Consider the following 20,728-nt stretch of genomic DNA (forward strand, 5'->3'; position numbering starts at 1 on the left):
TGGTATGCATGGCGGAAAAAGAACACAGCATTCCAAAACAAACACTTCCCACAGTAACATTTCTTAAGAACGATGTTTAAGAATCAGTGACAAGGTTGAAGTTGGACTGGGGCTGGATACTTTAACAAGAGAACGACCCTAAACACTGCTCAAAATCTACTAAGGTATTTATGCAGAAGAACAAGTACAATTTTCTGGAATGATCATCTCAGTTCCCAGACCTGAATATTATTGAAAATCTGTGGTGTGATTTAAAGTGAGCTGTTAATAATCAGAAACCATCAAACCTGACTGAACTGGAGATGTTTTATAAAGAAGAATGATCCAAAATACCTTCAACCAGAAGCCAGACTCCCATTAGAAGCTATAGGAAGCATTTAGAGGCTGTTATTCCTGCAAAAGAAGAAACGACTAAATATATTGACGTAATGTTTCTGTTGGGGTGCCCAAATTTATGCACCAGTCTAAATTTGTTTAAATCAATCAACCTTTATTTAAACTCGGAGTACATTGAGGGTGGCCCTCATTTACAATGCAGCCGAGCATTTACATAGGGAAGGGATTGACAGAAACAACAACAACAAAAAAGTAGATAGAATAAAATAAGTAATAAAAATACATAAAAAACAGCATTATAATAAGGTATAAGAATTATTTAAAAAAAAGGATAATATTAAGATATAAAACAAATAAGGTAAAAATAATAATTTAAGAGTAGGAATCATAAAATCAAGGTAAAAAAAAAGGTAATAGAACTAATAAAAAATCAACTTCAGATGAATAAATAAAAAAACTAAATAGTAAAAATAGTAAAATATAAACAAGCAATAACTAATAATAAAAGAAAAAGTAAGAAACTAAAAATAAATATAAAAAACATGCTAAAACAAAACCAACATAAAAAAACGAAAAAGATTAACTAAAAAACAAAAAAAAAATAAATAAAAAATAAATAAACTAAAATGAGCTAAAACAGTGTCAGGCTGTCTGAAGGTGGTTAGAAACTAAGAGTTTAAAATGATTTAGTGACACCAGCAAGCTGAGCTTTAGAGTTTCCTTGTTATACAGGATGCCAACATGATGTTGCCATAATCTCTGTTCAGGTTTAGTATTCAATTGCATTGTCAAGTGTAACCCTTCATGATCTGATAGGTCAGGAACCCCTTTTGAACCATCTATAGTTTCAAACGTTGCGCATACATTATGCCTCACTGAATAATGAGTATACTCCCTTCCAAGAGGTCTTTCATACCCAGTTATTAAAATAAGTTCAAGTTATAGTCTGTGGGTGAGCCTGTGCTTGTGCATAATAAGAGTCTAGTTTTGGCTAACGTAATGTATTCATATCTCCTGTACATATTAACCTAGCTTATACAGTACAGGCCAAAAGTTTGGACACACCTTCTCATTCAATGCGTTTTTTTTTTTTCATGACTATTTACATTGTAGATTCTCACTGAAGGCATCAAAACTATGAATGAACACGTGGAGTTTTATGTACTTAACAAAAAAATTGAAATAACTGAACACATGTTTTATATTCTAGTTTCTTCAAAATAGCCACCCTTTGCTCTGATTACTGCTTTGCACAGTCTTGGCATCAATCTCTCAATGAGCTTCAAGAGGTGGTCACCTGAAATTTTTTTTAAGGTGTACCTTATCAGGGTTAATTAGTGGACTTTCTTGCTTTATCAATGAGGTTGAGACCATCAGTTGTGTTGTGCAGAAGTCAGATTACTACACAGCCGACAGCCCTATTGGAAAACTGTTAAAATTCATAGTATGTCAAATTCAATCAGCTAACTAAAGAAAAAGAAGTGGCCATCATTACTTTAAGAAATGAAGGTCAGTCAATCCGGAAAAGTGCAAAAACTAAATGTGTCCCCAAGTGCAGTTGCAAAAACCATCAAGCGCTAAAACAAAACTGGCACACATGAGGACCGACCCAGGAAAAGAAGACCAAGAGTCACCTCTGCTTCTCAGGACAAGTTAATCCGAGTTACCAGCCTCAGAAATCACAAGTTAACAGCAGCTAAGTTCTAGCAGCATCATCTCTAGAACAACCCTTAAGAGGAGACTGTGCAAATTCATGGTCAAATAGCTGCTAGGAAACCACTGCTAATAAGAGGCAACAAGCAGAAGAGATTTGTTTGGGCCAAGAAACACAAGAAATGGACATTAGACCAGTGGAAATCTGTGCTTTTGTCTGGTGAGCCCAATTTTGAGATCTTTAGTTCTGCAGAAAAGGTGAACAGATGGATTTCACATGCCTGCTTCCCACTGTGAAGCATGGAGGAGGAGCTGTGATGGTGTGGGGGTGTTTCACTGGTGACACTGTTGGGGATTTATTTAAAATTGAAGGCACACTGAACCAGCATGGCTACCACAGCATCCTGCATCGACATGCCATTCCATCTGGTTTGCGTTAGGGATGCAACAATACAGTGTGGCCACGTTCTGGTTCGTATCACGGTTCTTGGGCCACGGATTCGGTTCGGTTTCGATATATCAGTATAGCTCCAACATGCAGCACGTTTTTACCCCTTTCTATTTCAAATCAACAAGGTGCTCCTACTCACTTTAAAAGAGCCGTTATTGCATAAAAAAGGCACAGATAAATTCAAATCACAAAATTTATTATAAAAAAGGAATACTAATTCTTACAATTTGTCAAAAACAGGCAAAATTAAATAAAGTGCAGCAATAGGAAATGTTAACATAAATATTTTTCAATCAACTCAACCAACAAATATTGTCAGCCGGTCATATACTTTAAGAAAATACCAAACGGATATACACACACCACTCAGCACAATGTACAGCGGCAGAGCGTCCATTTCTCTTTTTAGCGCACGCACCGAAATATCGCCTTAATTCTTAGTCTTAGGGTCAACATGAAAATATAGCTTTTCTCCTCCCACTGTAGTCTAAGATTACTGTTGTATCTTGTAGGAATTAATTTTAACCGTAACATTTATTTACTATATGTTCAGTACTACATGTTAAAATATAAGCAGCAGTTTTATTAGCAACTTTAAAAGGCTATAGCTTTTAGTTGCTCTTTTAGAACTTAATATATCTACATTCTTAAAGGGGTCATTTTGCTTAGATTTAAATATATGCCCATCTTCCAATCTCCTTGGAAACTCTGCAGTATAGTTTACTAGATATGTTTAGCCCATGTTTCCACCATGAAATGCAACAAGAATAATCCTAAAATAATATTTACAATAATTTCCACCTTAACTTTTTAGTCAGACAGCTGCTAAAAACAATAAACCAGCAGTCAGCAGCACCGAATGCTATAAACTAGGCCCATTTCAAATCTTTACTATATACTTTAAGATATTTATATTTTAAGATAAGATTATGGAGAAAACTGTATAGAGTGAATTTTGTGCCAAAAGTTTTACACAAAAAAATAAAATCTGCAATCAAAATTTTAAGAATCAAAAGGAAACATTGTATGTTGCAAATTCAAAAGAGAAAAAATGTATAGCATATATATATTATTAAATATACTTGGTTACTTTATCATAATTTGCAGTTATTTGAAAATTTTCAGTTTGGATTTTGCCAGCCATTGCTTTATGAATATTATAAATTAATTAACATTTATTTATGAATGTTTAGCATACCTCGCTAACGTGAGCTTTTTAATGGAGTGAAACACTTGCTTAAAGAATAAATATAACATTAAACATAACATTTGTATGAAATTTAATTGGAAAAAGTATCTGCTGCTGTTGTGTACTGGAACCTGTTCGCTCTCCGTGTTTGGAAGAACACTTGAAGGGTTCAGGGCACCAGCAGTCAGTCCAAAACCATCTGACCAATGGAGATTCAAGGGGAACGCCTTTTTCTAAGCCCTGCCCAACCATGAAAACTGTGCCAAAACTCAGAAGCAAAAAACTAAAGCAGAAGCAAAGGAGAGATTCCAGAATCAAAAGTCTTTAACAGAAAAATCCAAGAAAATTCACACATAAAAGCAATGACTGACAAAATCCAAACTGAACTAGTTTCCAAATAACTGCAATGGATAATAAAGTAACCAAGTATATTTTAAAAATATATATTTAACATATATATTTTCTCTTTTTAATTTGCAACATACACTTTTTCCTTTTGATATTTAAAATTTTGATTATAGATTTTTTACGCAAAAATTCTGGCACAAAATTTCTCTCCATAAAACTGTTTCTCAACCACTAAGAATAAACTCATTTAAAAATAAGACAATAAACAGTTTCAGCATCAACATAACAATGTGTGCATATGCAGTTGCCTGGGCCTGATACTCTTTCTGCACGCACTCAAAAATCTTCAACTGACCTGCAACTACAATCCTGTCTGGAACGTGCATCATGACCGTGTGCAGCACCTCCTGTGCCATGGAGACATCTTGCTCCTGGCCTGCCAATGGAGCTACCTTCAGCATTTCTGGAATGCGCATACGCTGGCTGATGCCCTCTGTGTACTCCAGCTCGTAGTGGATCCGGTTCATCTCTGCCATCTCCATTGTGGGCGATGGGAAAGCCGCTTCGTTCATCTATAGCGGATAGATAGACAGAAAGATAGATATTAAACTAGAACGATGCCTGACAAATCACTGATCGAACTTAGATTTTTCTCATAAACAGAATTAGTAAACTAGGGTTGGGAATCACAAAGCACAATTTGCTCAAGATGACAATGCCATCACGACACCGTGATTCTCTATAATACTTCATAGCATCTGTGTTACTAAAGAAAATAAAACACTCCTATAAAACACCACAACTGATACTGAAAACAAAGGTTCACATACTTTTGCCACTCACAAATATGTAATATTGGATCATTTTCCTCAATAAATAAATGAGTGTAATAAGTGTAATTTTGGTCTAATTTAATCTACATTTAGGACTTATGAAAATCAAATGATTTTTTTAGATCACATTTATGCAGAAATATAGCAAATAAGTTCACAAACTCTCAAGCACCACTGTATATACAGGTCACTTTTACAAAAGTTTGTGTTTGAGTGATGTAATATGTATCCTACAACTTATAGGGTTTTACAGGATCAATCCTGTAATATTAATAATATTTCTGACCTCAGTTCTGCAGTGTGTAGTCACTGACCTCATGAGATCCAGGCTGTTCCACTGTCTCGTGATAATCACATTATGCTATTTTTAATGCAGCTCAGAAACAACTTCAAACATAATCAGGTGTTTTTTTACCATTTCCTCCAATGGCCCAGCCTTTACAAGCACGTATTAAATATGTTACAGCAAATGCACACACCCATCCCTGATTATCCCACCGTCCCAGGGGAAACCACACACCTTAAGTAACTCTTCATCAGCTGTTCTTCAGCTATTCCTCAATTCTTCATCAACTATTTATCAAACATTCGTCAACTCTTCACCAATTATCATCAACTCTTTATAAGATATTATTTAATAATGTATTACTGCAGAGTATTCGCCTTTAATAAAACGATAAACAGAACGATACATGGTTAACTATAGTATTAAGTTGGGTATCTACACAGATATCCGTATAAACACAAGGACCTGAAATCAGAGAGTAATGACCGGAATCTGGACGGATACCAAGCAGGCCGGTACCTTATCCCAACCTGGATCCACCCAAATCCAGAAGCGTTAAAATGACAGTAAGAGCTGCGGGGATCTTCGGGGGTCTGCTGATAGTTACTGAGCTGCAGAAATCAAACACAGCCCAGGACCCTCCACCCGACCACAGCACTTCGAGGCGGATAACCAGAAAGCTCATATTTTTCATAATAAAAGTCCCTTTAGTCTGAGAACTGGAAACCGAGCAGGGCTCAGCAGCAGCGCGCTGATGTAGGTTTAATTTTGACAGGTTGGTTCTGGGAGAGCGGAACTGGAGTTTGATTGGACGCTACAGCGCACGTACAGAGATCTGCAGCAGCTCGTTTGGGGTTTTTTTGCCCTCAGCAGCACCCCGGCCCTATTTCACACATTCCTAAATGTCATTGGTTTGCGCCCAGTCAGCCAAGGTTGGATCTGATTGGTTGTGAGAGTTTCCTTCAAAGTTTTACTACAATTTTAAGTAAAAACGAGGCTGAGTGGAGAGAAAAGCAGATAAAAACGAGGCTGAGTGGAAACACGAGGCTGAAGTTATCTTCTTATTCGCCAGTGTCTTATTCGGATTTTCCGGTCCACCTTAAAAAGTCGAAAACCAATGATTCGCTAGTAGAGAGCAGGGTTGAGCCGAGCAAAACAAGTTTGGCATTTACAGCATAATCCACTGATTTTTCACTGATCCACATATTTCCAGATGCCCTAACTCCAGATTATCAAATAGTCTGTTGAATTCAACACCCCAATATAAAAATAGAACTATTAGACTGTGAATAGCCTAAAGAGCTAAAAATATTACTGCTCAGTTTTTTTATTATGACACTCTGAACTTAGCATTAAGAAATACTGAATAAGAACAAATCGCCTGTTTTGCATGATTTCTGTTGCCCTAAATCCAGATTATCAAATAGTCCGTTGAATTTGAGACAATATTATGAAAATATAACTATTAGACTGTGAATAGCCTAAAGAACTAGAAATATTACTGTACCATTTTTTTTATTATGACCCTCTGAACTTGGCAATTGAGAAGATTAAAGGAGAATAAATTGCCCGCTCTGCATATTTCCAGATGCCCTAAATCCAGATTGTCAAATAGTCTGTTAAATTCGACACCCCATGATGAAAATATACTTACTAGTCTGTGAAAAGCCTAAAGAGAAAAAATATTACTGTACAGTTTATTTATTATGGCCCTTTGAACTTGGCATTTGAGATGATGTCAGGAGAATAAATGGCCTGTTCTGCATATTTCCAGATGCCCTAAATCCAGATTATCAAATACTCTTAAATTTGACACCACAATATGAAAATAGAACTATTAGACTGTGAATAGCCTAAATAACTAAAAATAATACTGTACAGTTCTTTTATTATGACACTTTGAACTTAGCATTTGAGAACATTCATTGATAATGAATAGCCTGTTCTGCATATTTATATTTTTCAAAATATAAATTGTCATTTTTAAATGTTTGAAGTTTGAAAACATTTCACACATTTTAGTGCTATACAGCTAGCATGATGTTTGCCCAAAACTAAATCAAATCAAATCAAATCAAATTTATTTGTATAGCGCTTTTTACAACAGGTGTTGGCACAAAGCAGCTTTACAGAAACATGATTACAGGACAAAGAATCAGGCAAAACATTACACATAGAAAATACAGAATACAGAACCCCCAGTGAGCGCGGAGGCAAGGAAAAACTCCCTCAGAGCTGCAGGAGGAGGAAGAAACCTTGGGAGGACCAAGACTCACATTTGAGGGGGGACCATCCTACCACTGGTCAAACAGCTTTTAAATTAAAATTTAAAAAGTCTTTTATACATCCATATAGGTTTTATGTACTCAGGAGTGTAATAGCGCCACTAATGGCTTGGATGTAATCAGTAGTGGAGAATAAGATGGACGATGAGCAGCTGATCTGTGGTGGTGGTGGAGAAGAGCTGACTTCAGAAACTTCCATCAGTCTGGCCGGACAGGAGACGCGAGAGCCTGAGGGTCCAACATCGGTATCGGGTCAGACAGGTGGGCAGTCAGTAACTCGGAGGAAAGCAGAGAGATGGAATTAGTTTTGACTGGATTTATGCAAAACTGAGAATATTAAAACATTATCAGAGTGTGGCAAATGACTCCGGCAGAACTGAATAAAACAGCCTAACTAAAGGCAGAGAGCCAGAAGGTAACATAGACATGGAGGCTCCCTGAAACACTGGCATCCACCCACTCCACCATCCACAAACCTGAGTGACCGTGTGCAGTGGGAGAACAACAGCACCAGCATCTCAGTTTACCACAATTCCCTCTGTCCATGAACCCCTGGATCTGCAGCCTTATCTAAAGGGAAAAACATTAATTACCAAAAGCTAAACTAAACAAGTAAGTTTTCAGTCTAGACTTAAAGATTGAGACTGTGTCTGAGTCCCGAACATATTCGGGGAGATTATTCCAGAGTTGAGGCGCTTTATAAGAGAAAGCTCTTCCTCCTGCAGAGCTCCTCTGAATTTTAGGAACTACTAATAAACCAGCACCCTGAGATCTAAGTAATCGCGGTGGTTCATAACAGGAGATGATACTCAGGAGCGAGCCCGTGTAGGGCTTTATACGTTAACAGGAGAATTTTATAGTCTATGCGGAATTTGACTGGAAGCCAGTGCAGTGCTGATAGTACTGGACTAATATGGTCAAATTTTCTCGTTTTAGTAAGGACCCTGGCTGCAGCATTTTGAACTAGCTGAAGTTTATTTAAGTTACTGCCGGAACATCCAGACAGTAGCGCATTACAATAATCTAGCCTTGAGGTAATAAAGGCATGTACTAATTTTTCTGCGTCCTGCAGTGATAGGGCATTTCTTAGCTTGGAAATGTTACGGAGGTGTAGAAAAGCTGTTCTAGTAACATTAGATATGTGTTTATCGAATGCTAGATCTGAATCTATGATAACTCCAAGGTTTTTAGCTGCTGAACCAGGTGTGACTGAGAAGTCAGCCAGATTTAGCATTAAGTCTGATAATTTATTTCTAGCAGCTTTGGGGCCTAATAGGAGAACTTCTGTTTTATCACTATTTAATAGGAGGAAGTTGTGCGACATCCATGATTTTACATCTTCTACACAATCCTCGATTTTCTTTAATCTCACTCTGTCATCAGGTTTGGCTGATATGAAGAGCTGCGTGTCATCCGCATAACAATGAAAATTCACATCATGTTTTCTAATAACTTTGCCCAGTGGGAGCATATATAATGTAAATAATAACGGTCCGTGGAATTCCATATCTTACCTTGGTATAACTGGAAGACATTTCATTTAACCTCACAAACTGATAGCGATCGGTTAAGTACGATTTAAACCATGCTAAGGCAGTTCCGGTTACACCGACCATGTTCTCTAGTCTTTCTAAAAGGATAGTATGATCTATTGTATCAAAGGCTGCGCTCAGATCGAGAAGTACCAGTAGGGAAACACAGCCTTGGTCGGCGGCTATAAGTAGATCGTTTGTTATTCTAACTAAAGCTGTCTCAGTGCTATGATAAGGCCTAAATCCAGATTGAAATTTTTCATAGATCTGGTTTCTTTGCAGGTAAGAGCAAAGTTGTTGGGCTACAGCTTTTTCTAAAATCTTAGAAATAAAGGGTAAGTTTGAAATAGGTCTATAGTTAGACAGTACACTAGGATCAAGATTTGGTTTCTTGATCAGAGGTTTAATTACAGCTGTTTTAAAGGCTTTGGGTACATGGCCCAGGGTGAGCGATGAGTTTACTATCATTAACAGAGGTTTAATTATATCTGGCAGTACCTGTTTTAGTAATTTTGTGGGAACAGCATCAAGTGTGCAGGTTGTGCTGTTTGAAGAGGAGATAATTTTCTCTAGTTCTAGCTGTGGAAGTGGGTTAAAGACTTCCAACCTAACTTCAGTAACAGGGTTTTGTTCTAGATCAACCAGACCAGATGACAGAGAGGATGTAATATTCATCTGTTTAATTTTATCCCGAATGTTTTCAATTTTACTATTGAAGAAGTCCATAAAATCGTTGCTGGTGTGAATGGCTGGAATCTGAGGTTCAGTACCTGCCTGGCTTTTAGTTAATTTGGAAATAACAATAAAGAGAACTCTAGGATTATTTTTATTTATCTCGATCTGTGAGGCGAGATATGCTGAGCGGGCTTTATTTAGTTCTTTTCTATATTTAACAAGACTGTCTTTCCACGCAGAGTGAAACACTTCCAGTTTAGTTGATCGATATTTACGCTCTAAATTTCGTACTAACTGCTTTAAGGTACGAGTTTGATCATTGTACCACGGTGCGAGCTTTTTCTGTCTCTCTATTTTGTGTTTAAGGGGTGCTACAACATCTAAGGTAGAGCGAAAGGTATTTTCTAAACCTTCAGTTAGTTTGTCTAGTTCTACTGGGTCTATAGGAGAATATATTAGAGTTGATAAGTCTGGAAGCTTATCTGTAAATTGTTGGGCTGTAAAAGGCGTAATTGAACGTTTTACAGAGTAGCTAGGGGATGTACATATATTATGACTGAGATGTAATTTAAATGAAATAAGGTAATGATCTGAAATTGCGGAGGTTTGAGAACGAATATTCGGGTTATCTATGCTCACAGCCAGGGTCAAAACTAAATCCAGAGTATGATTACAGTAATGAGTAGGTCCTGTTATATTTTGAATAATACCAACTGAGTCTAAAATCGATGTGAATGCCTTTTTTAATGGATCATCCAATTTTTCGAAATGAATGTTGAAGTCTCCAACTATAATCACTTTATCATTACTTACTGCTAAGTCTGTGACAAAATCACTAAATTCTTTTAAAAATTCTAAATAGGGCCCTGGTGGTCTGTAGATTTTAATTAAAGAAAATGCATTCTTTTTTGTAACTGGATTAATTATACTGGTGTAAAGAAGCTCAAAAGAAGTAAAATTTTCATAGTGTTTCTGATTGCTAACTAAGGTACTTTGGAAAAATATGCAGACCCCACCTCCTCTACCGGACAATCTCGGATTGTGTATATAATTATAGCCTGCAGGGGCGGCTTCATTTAATGCTACATATTCATTTGGCCTAATCCAGGTTTCTGTCAGACACAGAACATCGAATTTCTGATCAGTTATCATTTCATTCACTAGAACTGCTTTTGAATTTAGAGATCTAATATTAAGTAAACCAATCTTTAGGCTTGAAATGTTAGTACTACAGTCTGGATATGATTGTTTAATATAAGTTAAGTTATTTAGATTTACTGTTTTAGTTTTTTGATGTTTTTGTTTGACTCGGGGGACAGACACAGTCTGAATACATTGGTATCTAGGTAACGTCTCTTTGCAGCTCGCAGACGGTCGGTTAAGCCTCTCTGTCTGCGGCCTGGTCCCGGCTCTGGATTGTCAGCAGCTTCTAATACTACTCTGCCGACTAGCTAAAAGGCTATGAGCTATGCTGCATGAAAGTAAGGCAGCACCCTCCCGCGTGGGGTGGACACCATCCCTACCTAAAAGACCAGGCTTGCCCTCAAAGTGTAGCCAGTTATCTATAAAGCCCACATGATTTTCTGCACACCACTTAGACATCCAGCGGTTCAGCGAAGAAAGCCTGCTGTAAGCTTCATCACCACGCCTCATTGGGATGGGGCCAGAGCAGATTACCTCCTCGGACAGCGTCTGGGCCTGTTTAATCACCTCTTTAATATTAGCCTTAGTTACTTCAGACTGCCGCAGACGAATATCATTGGCCCCTACATGAATTACTACCCTCGAATATCTCCTATTCCCTAACCTGAGGTTGCCACTAATGTCCGGTGCTCTGGCTCCCGGTAAACAAGTAACTGTTGCCGCTGGTGCCCCTAAAGGAGTAGCTAATTTCACGTGTCGGACGATAGAGTCTCCTATCACCAGAGTACCTTTTACAGGCTCCTCAGTTGGTGCTTCACTGAGCGGGGCAAACCTGTTTGACACGTGAACTGGGGGAGCGTGGTGTTTAGGTGGGCTGGCTGTGGCCTTTGCGGTAGCATTAGCCTTAGCCTTTCGACTATGCCGCCGAGACGTTACCCATTCGCCCCGCTGTGAGGGCTCTAAGGCCGGAGTCGAGGGGGTACTAACTCTCCCTGAGACACCCGGGGCTGCTAACAGTGAATCCTGCTGTCTATCCCTTATTAAACCCCGGACGTGCAGCTCTAACTCTAAAAATATCATCAACTACTGGATGATGATTTTTTTTTTCAAAACAATTACAAATTTCTTTGTAATTGTACATTGTATTCTTACATTTTATCACTAAAACTATGTGACATTCTTAATTTTAGACCAGTTATTTTGAGTATGAACAAAGAAATGACATCGATATCCCTGCCAGCTGGTAATCAGTAATCATTGGCACAATTAATCCCAATGTATTCTCTCCAAAACCAATATAAAATATAAAATCTACACATGCACAAATTTATTTGCAAAGCATGTACAGTGTAATTTATTTGAATAAAAAAATTACAGAAAAAAACAAAACTATACATATATATATATATATATATATATATATATATATATATATATATATATATATATATTAGGGGTGTCACGATCTCGATATTTTATCGAAATCGAATCGAAATGAGGTCACGATCTCGAGTATCGAAGTCAAAAAGAGGATCGACGATCCCTCCCGCGCGCGCTACGCAAATAGCGCAGCGCGCTACGCAAATGGCGCGGCACCAACACAGCGCATCCTATTCATTTAAATAGAGAGCCACTGCATGAGCGCAGTCGGCGGGAGTGTGATCACTGTTTTTATCTGTCCAACGGGGGAGGGGGGGCGGGGGTTGGGCGCGCAGGTTTTGTATCTGTATCTAACGGAGGGGTGGGTGCGCGCAGGTGAGAGCGTGTGAACTCGCTGAAATGCGTGTGTAAGTGTGACTTGAGAACACTGACTATAGATCACAGTGAGGTGGATTAAAAATCTTAAACTTATAATTGACTACACCTGTTGCTTTCCATTTAATTAAAAAAACATCTTTCTCTCAGATAAAGTAAACACAAGCGTGTTTCTGACTAAAATAAAAGCTTTTCAGGAGAGATATAAGTTATGTGTAAATATTTATAAGACAATACCTGACAAAATCTGTTTTAATGACGTTAATAAACATCACTTATCTAACCAGCCTGTACTGATTTCTGCCCCCCAATAATGCTTTCAATAACCTCTAATAGCCTTTAATAGTCTTCAGTAGCCTTTAAAAGACTTACCTGGCGGCCGTTAGCTGCTTGGGCTGAAAGATGAACTGTAGTGAGCTGTATTATCCGGTTAGTGGGGTTAAAACCTTTATTTGTTTACAGAAACAGTAAAAACGGACTGGCTGAGCTCTGTAGCCCGTGGCTGGGCTGTACTGAAGTAGTGACTGAGTGAAGAGAGCGGGGTGCTGCTGCTGCTGCTAGTGGTTGGATGAAGAACTGCAGCTTCATGTAATGAGCAGTTTCACCAGCCATCCACACACAGCTCTGATAAACTGCTTGTTTTAATAGTGCACACTGTTGCTACCAAAAAAAGTCACTAGATGGCATTACCATATATATCTTAATAAATAATAATAATAATAATATTTATAATATTTATAATAATAATAATAATAATAATAATAAATATATTATTTAAATTTTATGAGGCATAAAATAATAACAAGAAAAAAAAACAAGAAAATCGAGAATCGAATCGAATCGTGACCCTCAAATCGAAAATGAAATCGAATCGAGGATTTAGAGAATCGTGACACCCCTAATATATATATATATATATATATATATATATATATATATATACTATGTATATATAGTTGTGTTTTTTTTTCTGTCAGTTTTTTTATTTTCAAATAAATTACACTTTTTCTACTGTACATGCTTTGCAGATAAATTTGTGCATGTGTGATTGTTTTACAGTTACAGTGCCTTGCAAAAGTATTCAGCCCCTTGAACTTTTTAACCTTTTTTTCCACATTTCAGGCTTCAAACATTAAGATATGAAATTGTATTTTTTTTTGTGAAGAATCAACAACAAGTGGGACACAATCGTGAAGTGTAATGAAATTAATTGGATATTTTAAACTTTTTTTAGAAAGAAAAAACTGAAAAGTGGGGTGTGCAATATTATTCTGCTCCCTTGCGTTAATACATTGAGCACCACCTTTTGCTGTGATTACAACTGCATGTCGCTTGGGGTTTGTCTCTATCAGTTTTGCACATCGAGAGACTGAATTTTTGCCCATTCTTCCTTGCAAAACAGCTGGAGATCAGTGAAGTAGGATGGAGAGCGTTTGTGAGCAACAGTTTTCAGCTCTTTCCACAGATTCTCCATTAAAACTTTGACTTGGCCATTCTTTATATATATATATATATATATATATATATATATATATATATATATATATATATATATATAATTTTGTTCTATTTTTTTTCCCATTTTCCCCCAATTTACACGGCCAATTACCCAACCCACTCATTAGGACTCAACCTATCACTAGTAAGTGCCCCAGCCCACCAGGAGGGTGAAGAATAACACATGCTTCCTATGATACATGTGAAGTCAGACTCCACTTCTTTTTTTACGAGCTGCTGCTGATGCAGCATTGCCGAGTAGCATCACAGTGCACTTGGAGGTGCAGTGGACAGTGGAGATGGTGTGTTCAGGGTTATGATCTGTGTCGCTGTTACGCCAAACATAACATTTTGCATTTTGGCCAAAAAATTCCTTTTTTGGTTTCATCTGACCGAGCACCGTTTTACATGTTTGGTGTGTCTACCAGATGGCTTGCGGCAAACTTTAAATGAGACCTTTTATGGACATCTTTTAGAAATGGCCTTCTTCTTGCCATTCTTCTATAAATGCCAGATTGTGCAGTGTACGACTGATTGTTGTCCTATGGAAAGAGTCTCCCATCTCAGCTGTAGATCTCTGCAGTTCATCCAGAGTGATCATGGGCCTATTGGCTGCATTTCTGATCAGTCTTCTCCTTGTTTGAGCTGAAATTTTTAGATTTGCAGTGGTCTGAAACTCCTTCCATTTCAATATAATCGCTTGCACAGTGCTCCTTGAGATGTTTAAAGCTTGGGAAATCTTTTTGGATTCAAATCCAGCTTAAATGTCTCCACACCAGTATCTTGCTCCACTTTTCAGTTATGTATTTCTAAAAAAAAGTTTAAAATATCCAGTAAATTTCATTCCACTTTACGATATGTGTTCCACTTGTTGTTGATTCTTAACAAAAATATTACAATTTCATATTTTTGTTTGAAGCCTGAAATGTGGCAAAAGGTTGAAAAGTTCAAGGTGGGTGAATACTTTTGCAAGGCACTGTATGTGTGAAAAATCACAATGATAAACTAATAATGCAATTTATACTCAAATTTTTAGTTATCAAAACTTGATGCATCATTCCTTCATTCAATAACAGTACAATTATAACAAATTTCCTATATTTAGATGGTAATAGAAAAACAATACTACCAGTTTTGTAATAGGTAAGGATTCAAATATGGCACACACTTGCATGAAATATTGTTATATAGAGGTGAGAAATAAGCATGCATATTAACAGACTGATAATGTGGAGTAAGAGCAACTAGAAGTATGTAGAACAGGCAATTTATTTTACTTCAATATTGTATTAAGTGCTAAGTTCAGAGTGTCATAATAAAAGAAACTGTACAGTAATATTTTTAGCTATTTAGGCTATTCACAGAGCATCTGGAAATTTGCAGAACAGGCAATTTATTCTCCTTTAATCTTCTCAAATGTTCAGTGTCATAATAAAAAAACTGTACAGTAATATTTTTAGCTCTTTAGGCTAGGGGTGCAGGAAAAAACAGTTTCGAGCTCGAATCACGAATCTAACACTGAACGATTCAGAATCGATTCTCATTTTCAAAAAAATCGATTTTTTTTTTGGGTGAAGCTACTGTCGCAGTTAAAAAGCCCCGCGGTACAGTTTAAAAGCTCAGCGGTACAGTTTAAAAGGTCCGCTGTACAGTTAAAAAGCCCCGCGGTACAGTTTAAAAGCTCAGCGGTACAGTTTAAAAGGTCCGCTGTACAGTTAAAAAGCTCCGCGGTACAGTTAAAAAGCTCCGCGGTACAGTTTAAAAGCTCAGCGGTACAGTTTAAAAGGTCCGCTGTACAGTTAAAAAGCTCCGCTGTACAGTTAAAAAGCTCCACAGTACGGTTATAAAGCTCCGCGGTACAGTTAAAAAGCTCCGCGGTACTGTTTAAAAGCTCTGCGGTACAGTTTAACAGCTCCGCGGTACAGTTTAACAGCTCCGCGGTACAGTTAAAAAGCTCCGCAGTACACTTTAAAAGCTCCACGGTACAGTTTAAAAGCTCCGCTGTACAGTTAAAAAGCTCCGCAGTACAGCTTTAAAGCTCCGCGGTACAGTTTAAAAGCTCCGTGGTACAGTTAAAAAGCTCCACGGTACAGTTTAAAAGCTCCGCGGTACAGCTTTAAAGCTCCGCGGTACAGTTTAAAAGGTCCGCGGTACACTTTAAAAGCTCTGCGGTACAGTTAAAAAGCTCCGCGGTACAGTTTCAAAGCTCCATGATACAGTTCAAAAGCTCCGTGGTACAGCTTTAAAGCTCTGCGGTACGGTCTAAAAGCTCCGCGGTACACAGTTTAAAAGTTTAAAAGCTCCGCAGTACAGTTTAAAAGCTCCGCGGTACACTTTAAAAGCTCCGTGCTACAGTTTAAAAGCTCCGCGTTACACTTTAAAAGCTCCGTGCTACAGTTTAAAAGCTCCGCGTTACACTTTAAAAGCTCCGCGGTACAGTTTAAAAAGCTCCGCGGTACAGCTTTAAAGCTCCGCGGTACAGTTTAAAAGCTTCGCGGTACAGTTAAAAAGCGCCACGGTACAGTTTAAAAAGCTCCACGGTACAGTTTTAAAATTTCGCGGTACACTTTAAAAGCTCCGCGGTAAAGTTTAAAAGCTCCCCGGTACAGTTTCAAAGCTCCGCGGTACAGTTAAAAAGCTCCGCGGTACGGTTTAAAAGCTCTGCGGTACAGTTTAAAAGCTCTGCAGTACAGCTTTAAAGCTCCGCGGTACAGTTTGAAAGCTCTGAGGTACAGTTTAAAAGCTCCGCAGTACAGCTTTAAAGCTCCATGCAACGGTTTAAAAGCTCCGTGCTACAGTTTAAAAGCTCCGCGTTACACTTTAAAAGCTCTGCGGTACAGTTTAAAAAGCTCCGCGGTACAGTTTAAAAGCTCCGCGGTACAGTTAAAAAGCGCCATGGTACAGTTTAAAAAGCTCCACGGTACAGTTTTAAAACTTCGCGGTACACTTTAAAAGCTCCGCGGTACAGTTAAAAAGCTCCGCGGTACAGTTAAAAAGCTCCGTGGTACGGTTTAAAAGCTCCGCGGTACAGTTTAAAAGCTCCGCAGTACAGCTTTAAGGCTCCGTGGTACAGTTTGAAAGCTCTGCGGTACAGTTTAAAAGCTCCGCAGTACAGCCTTAAAGCTCCGCGGTACAGTTAAAAAGCTCCGCGGTACAGTTTAAAAGCTTCGCGGCACCGCGGTGCAGTTTAAAAAGCTCTGCGGTAATGTTTAAAAGCTCTACGGTACAGTTTAAAAGCTCCGCGGTACAGTTTAAAAGCTCCACGGTACGGTTTAAAAGCTCCGCTGTATGGTTTCAAAGCTCCGTGGTACAGTTTAAAAGCTCTGCGGTACGGTTTAAAAGCTCTGCGGTACGGTTTAAAAGCTCCGCTGTATGGTTTCAAAGCTCCGTGGTACGGTTTAAAAGCTCCGCGGTACGGTTTAAAAGCTCCGCGGTACGGTTTAAAAGCTCCGCGGTGCGGTTTAAAAGCTACGCGGTACAGCTTTAAAGCTTCGCGGTACAGCTTTAAAGCTCTGCGGTACAGTTTAAAAAGCTCCGCGGTACAGTTTAAAAAGCTCTGCACGTCAGTGCGCGACTGCCTCTCCCTGTTAGGCAACAGAGGGGTGTGCATGCTAAAATCTAGTGTATTTAGTATGTTCTCTGCTTGTTACGTAATTATAGCCTATCTAACTTTCCACTCTTGACCTTGTGGCTGTGTTACATTGATGAGTGTTTTTCCAGTTTTAATAATGTCTTCCTTTTAGAAATGAATTAAGGATTAGTTAACCATGCTAGAAATTAGTCATTCATCATTGTGGCACTGTCACTATGTTGCAAAAAGATTAAATACAGTAAGGAACCTACGTTTATTGTTTCAAATAAATGTTCTATTTGTTTAAATTGTCCTTTCATCTTCTCACATAATTTAAACAAAAGTTATAGGCCATTTGATTTGAAAAATCTTTCCAGAATCAAAAATCGTTTCTGAATCGAATCGTGACCCCAAAAATCCGAATCGAATCGAATCACCAGACACTGAGAGATTCGCACCCCTACTTTAGGCTATTCTCAACCTAATAGTTCTATTTTCATAATGTGGTGTCGAGTTTAACAGACTATTTGACCATCTGGATTTAGGGCATCTGGGAATTTGCAGAACAGGCCATTTATTCTCCTTTAATCTTCTCAAGTGCCAAGTTCAGAGTGTCATAATAAAAAAAACTGTGCAGTAATATTTTTAGCTCTTTAGGCTATTCACAGTCTAAAAGTTCTATTTTTATATTGGGGTGTCGAATTCAACAGACTATTTGATAATCTGGATTTAGGGCATCTGGAAATATGCAGAGCGGGCAATTTATTCTCCTTTAATCTTCTCAAATGCCAAGTTCAGAAGGTCATAATAAAAAAATGGTACAGTAATATTTCTAGTTCTTTAGGCTATTCACAGTCTAATAGTTATATTTTCATAATATTGTCTCAAATTCAACGGACTATTTGATAATCTGGATTTAGGGCAACAGGAATCATGCAAAACAGGCAATTTGTTCTTATTCAGTATTTCTTAATGCTAAGTTCAGAGTGTCATAATAAAAAAACTGTGCAGTAATATTTTTAGCTCTTTAGGCTATTCACAGTCTAATAGTTCTATTTTTATATTGGGGGTGTTGAATTCAACAGACTATTTGATAATCTGACGTTAGGGCATCTGGAAATACCCAGAACAGGCAATATATTCTCAGTGGATATGCTCTAAATGCCAAACTTGTTTTGCTCGGCTCAACCCTGCTCTCTACTGGCGAATCATTGGTATTTCGACTTTTTAAGGTGGACCGGAAAATCCGAATAAGACACTGGCGAATAAGAAGATAACTTCAGCCTCGTAGTGGAAACAAGGTATGTGTTACGTTAAAACAGCGGTTTTATTTTGCACATTGTGAAAGAATGATCAATACACTGCTAAAATAGTCTGCTAGTCTAGTTAGGCTGGCTAGGTGCTAACTAACCATATCAAATCAAATCAAATCAAATTTATTTGTATAGAGCTTTTTACAACTGGTGTTGGCACAAAGCAGCCTTACTTGATACAAGCCATACCTAGCAAACTATCTTACGTGTGGCTTAATTCAGTAAACTTTGCTTGCTAACCAGTTAGCATGCCAGCCAGACAGCTAGCTACCCATTGTAATTATGTCAGATTGCTAGTAGCTAAATTAACCAACACTGTGGCGTTTTATGTGTGGCTTTACTCATGTTTTTGTCTTTGCAGATGTGTCATAGAAAGAATATAAAGAGACCTAGAGTAGAGGTACGGGTGTTGTAGGGCTAAAAAATGCAGATTATTGTGCTGGTTACCTGAAACATTTATCTGAATAAAATTATTGGTTACTGTTTTAGAGGGAGAGAGAGAGAGAGAGAGAGAGAGAGAGAGAGAGAGAGAATGTGTGAATTAAATAATGTATTCTGAAATTCTTAAATACAGATAAAATACATTTCACTCTTTAGGTTAGGGATGCAGCAGTTCTCGGTATTTTATCAAACCGTTCCGTTCGGCCTGTTCGGTTCGATACACCCGGAAGAACCGCAATATTTCTGCCGCAGTACATGGTGCTGAATGCAGCCCGCAGTCAAGCAACTCATGGCCAGGGGGAGGGGCTGCTGAGTAGCATTGTGATCAGGCCCCCAGCTTTTCCCTTCCAAAACGTGCCACCGGAAGTGTGCTGCTGAGGAATGAGAGGACCATTTGAGCAAAGCTATCCATTCACTTCCATTCATTTCGGGGTGTCTTTGAACCAATAATAAATGTATTTCCAAGCCGTTTTCGAGTATGACACAGCCCATGTTCTTTTCTACAAGGAACGGATTTTCTGCCATTTGATCCATAAGATTAATAATCTGGTTATAGCTTTAGAAAATAACATTTTTATACAACTATGCTAACGATGACGTAAAAAGACAACGACCCAAAATACTGTGCTGTAATGTTTGGAGAAGTTGCTCCTCTTATTTAAAAGTACAGAGCTGACTGAATTAGAACAGGGTCAAAGTAACCTTTTATTATGCAAATATAATACTACTACTAACAGTAATAATACATTGTAGATAGTAAGATAGTAGTAAATAGAAGTAAGATAGACTATGAGAATTATAATGTATAGATAGAACTATAATTTATATTACATATTTATTATTATCATTACTGAGTTTCTAAATGCTTGTTATATAGACAAACTATGAATATTCTTCAGTAAATGCGTGGACTAATATTGGCTATCAGTAATTCTAGTTTATATCTGCTGTTCATTCAATAAAAGCCCCATTATGGGACGGGATGAACGGAATGACGGATTCTCACAGTGGAGTAAATAGTTCTGTGCAGCTCATATAAACAGTACGGCTGTTTGCACGGCACGCGGAAGATTCGCGTCATGCTGGCGCCTGCGCAATCTCTCACTTTCCCGGTTAACGCCCCACGAGAAGCCGACCAGGAAGTGACACGATTGGCCTCACCTGGCTCCGTTGAAATCAGCGGGATGGCTTGGTCCAGTTAATATAAGGGCTGCGTCCAGAAACTTTTGCTACTCCTCCTCTCCTACTCCTCCTTTCCTACTCCTCCTCTCCTACCCCGGAAGAAGGTGGAGGAATCGAGGAGAGGAGAGGAGGAGGAGGAATGGAGGGAAGGAGCTGTAATTGGGGAAATGGGACAGCTGATCCCTTTTAGAAAGGATGTTGACTACCGTTGAACTGAGCCAATCACAACGCTCACTTT

General features: G+C 38.2%; 1 protein-coding gene across 22 annotated transcripts in view; it reads right to left on the minus strand.

Annotated features, from left to right (window-relative positions):
* Positions 1-20,488, minus strand: part of mffa (mitochondrial fission factor a) — a 583,551-nt gene extending 563,063 nt beyond the window's left edge. For 17 of the 22 annotated variants that reach the window (XR_007425391.1, XR_007425390.1, XR_007425389.1 and 14 more), the window contains exons 1-2: positions 5,616-5,766; positions 4,333-4,549 (exon numbers count right to left, since the gene is read on the minus strand). Coding sequence is in view for 7 of the 22 variants with exons in the window: in XM_049467407.1 (XP_049323364.1) it covers positions 4,333-4,549 (217 nt within the window). In the remaining 15 variants the exon portion in view is untranslated. Of the gene's footprint in view, positions 1-4,332; positions 4,550-5,330; positions 5,529-5,561; positions 5,767-20,469 lie in introns of those variants that run through there. The other 5 variants (XM_049467411.1, XM_049467406.1, XM_049467408.1 and 2 more) reach the window with 5 other exon arrangements.
* Positions 20,489-20,728: the final 240 nt, after the last annotated feature.

The sequence above is a fragment of the Astyanax mexicanus genome, chromosome 18, assembly GCF_023375975.1.
Source record: "Astyanax mexicanus isolate ESR-SI-001 chromosome 18, AstMex3_surface, whole genome shotgun sequence".
Taxonomy (NCBI): domain Eukaryota; kingdom Metazoa; phylum Chordata; class Actinopteri; order Characiformes; family Acestrorhamphidae; genus Astyanax; species Astyanax mexicanus.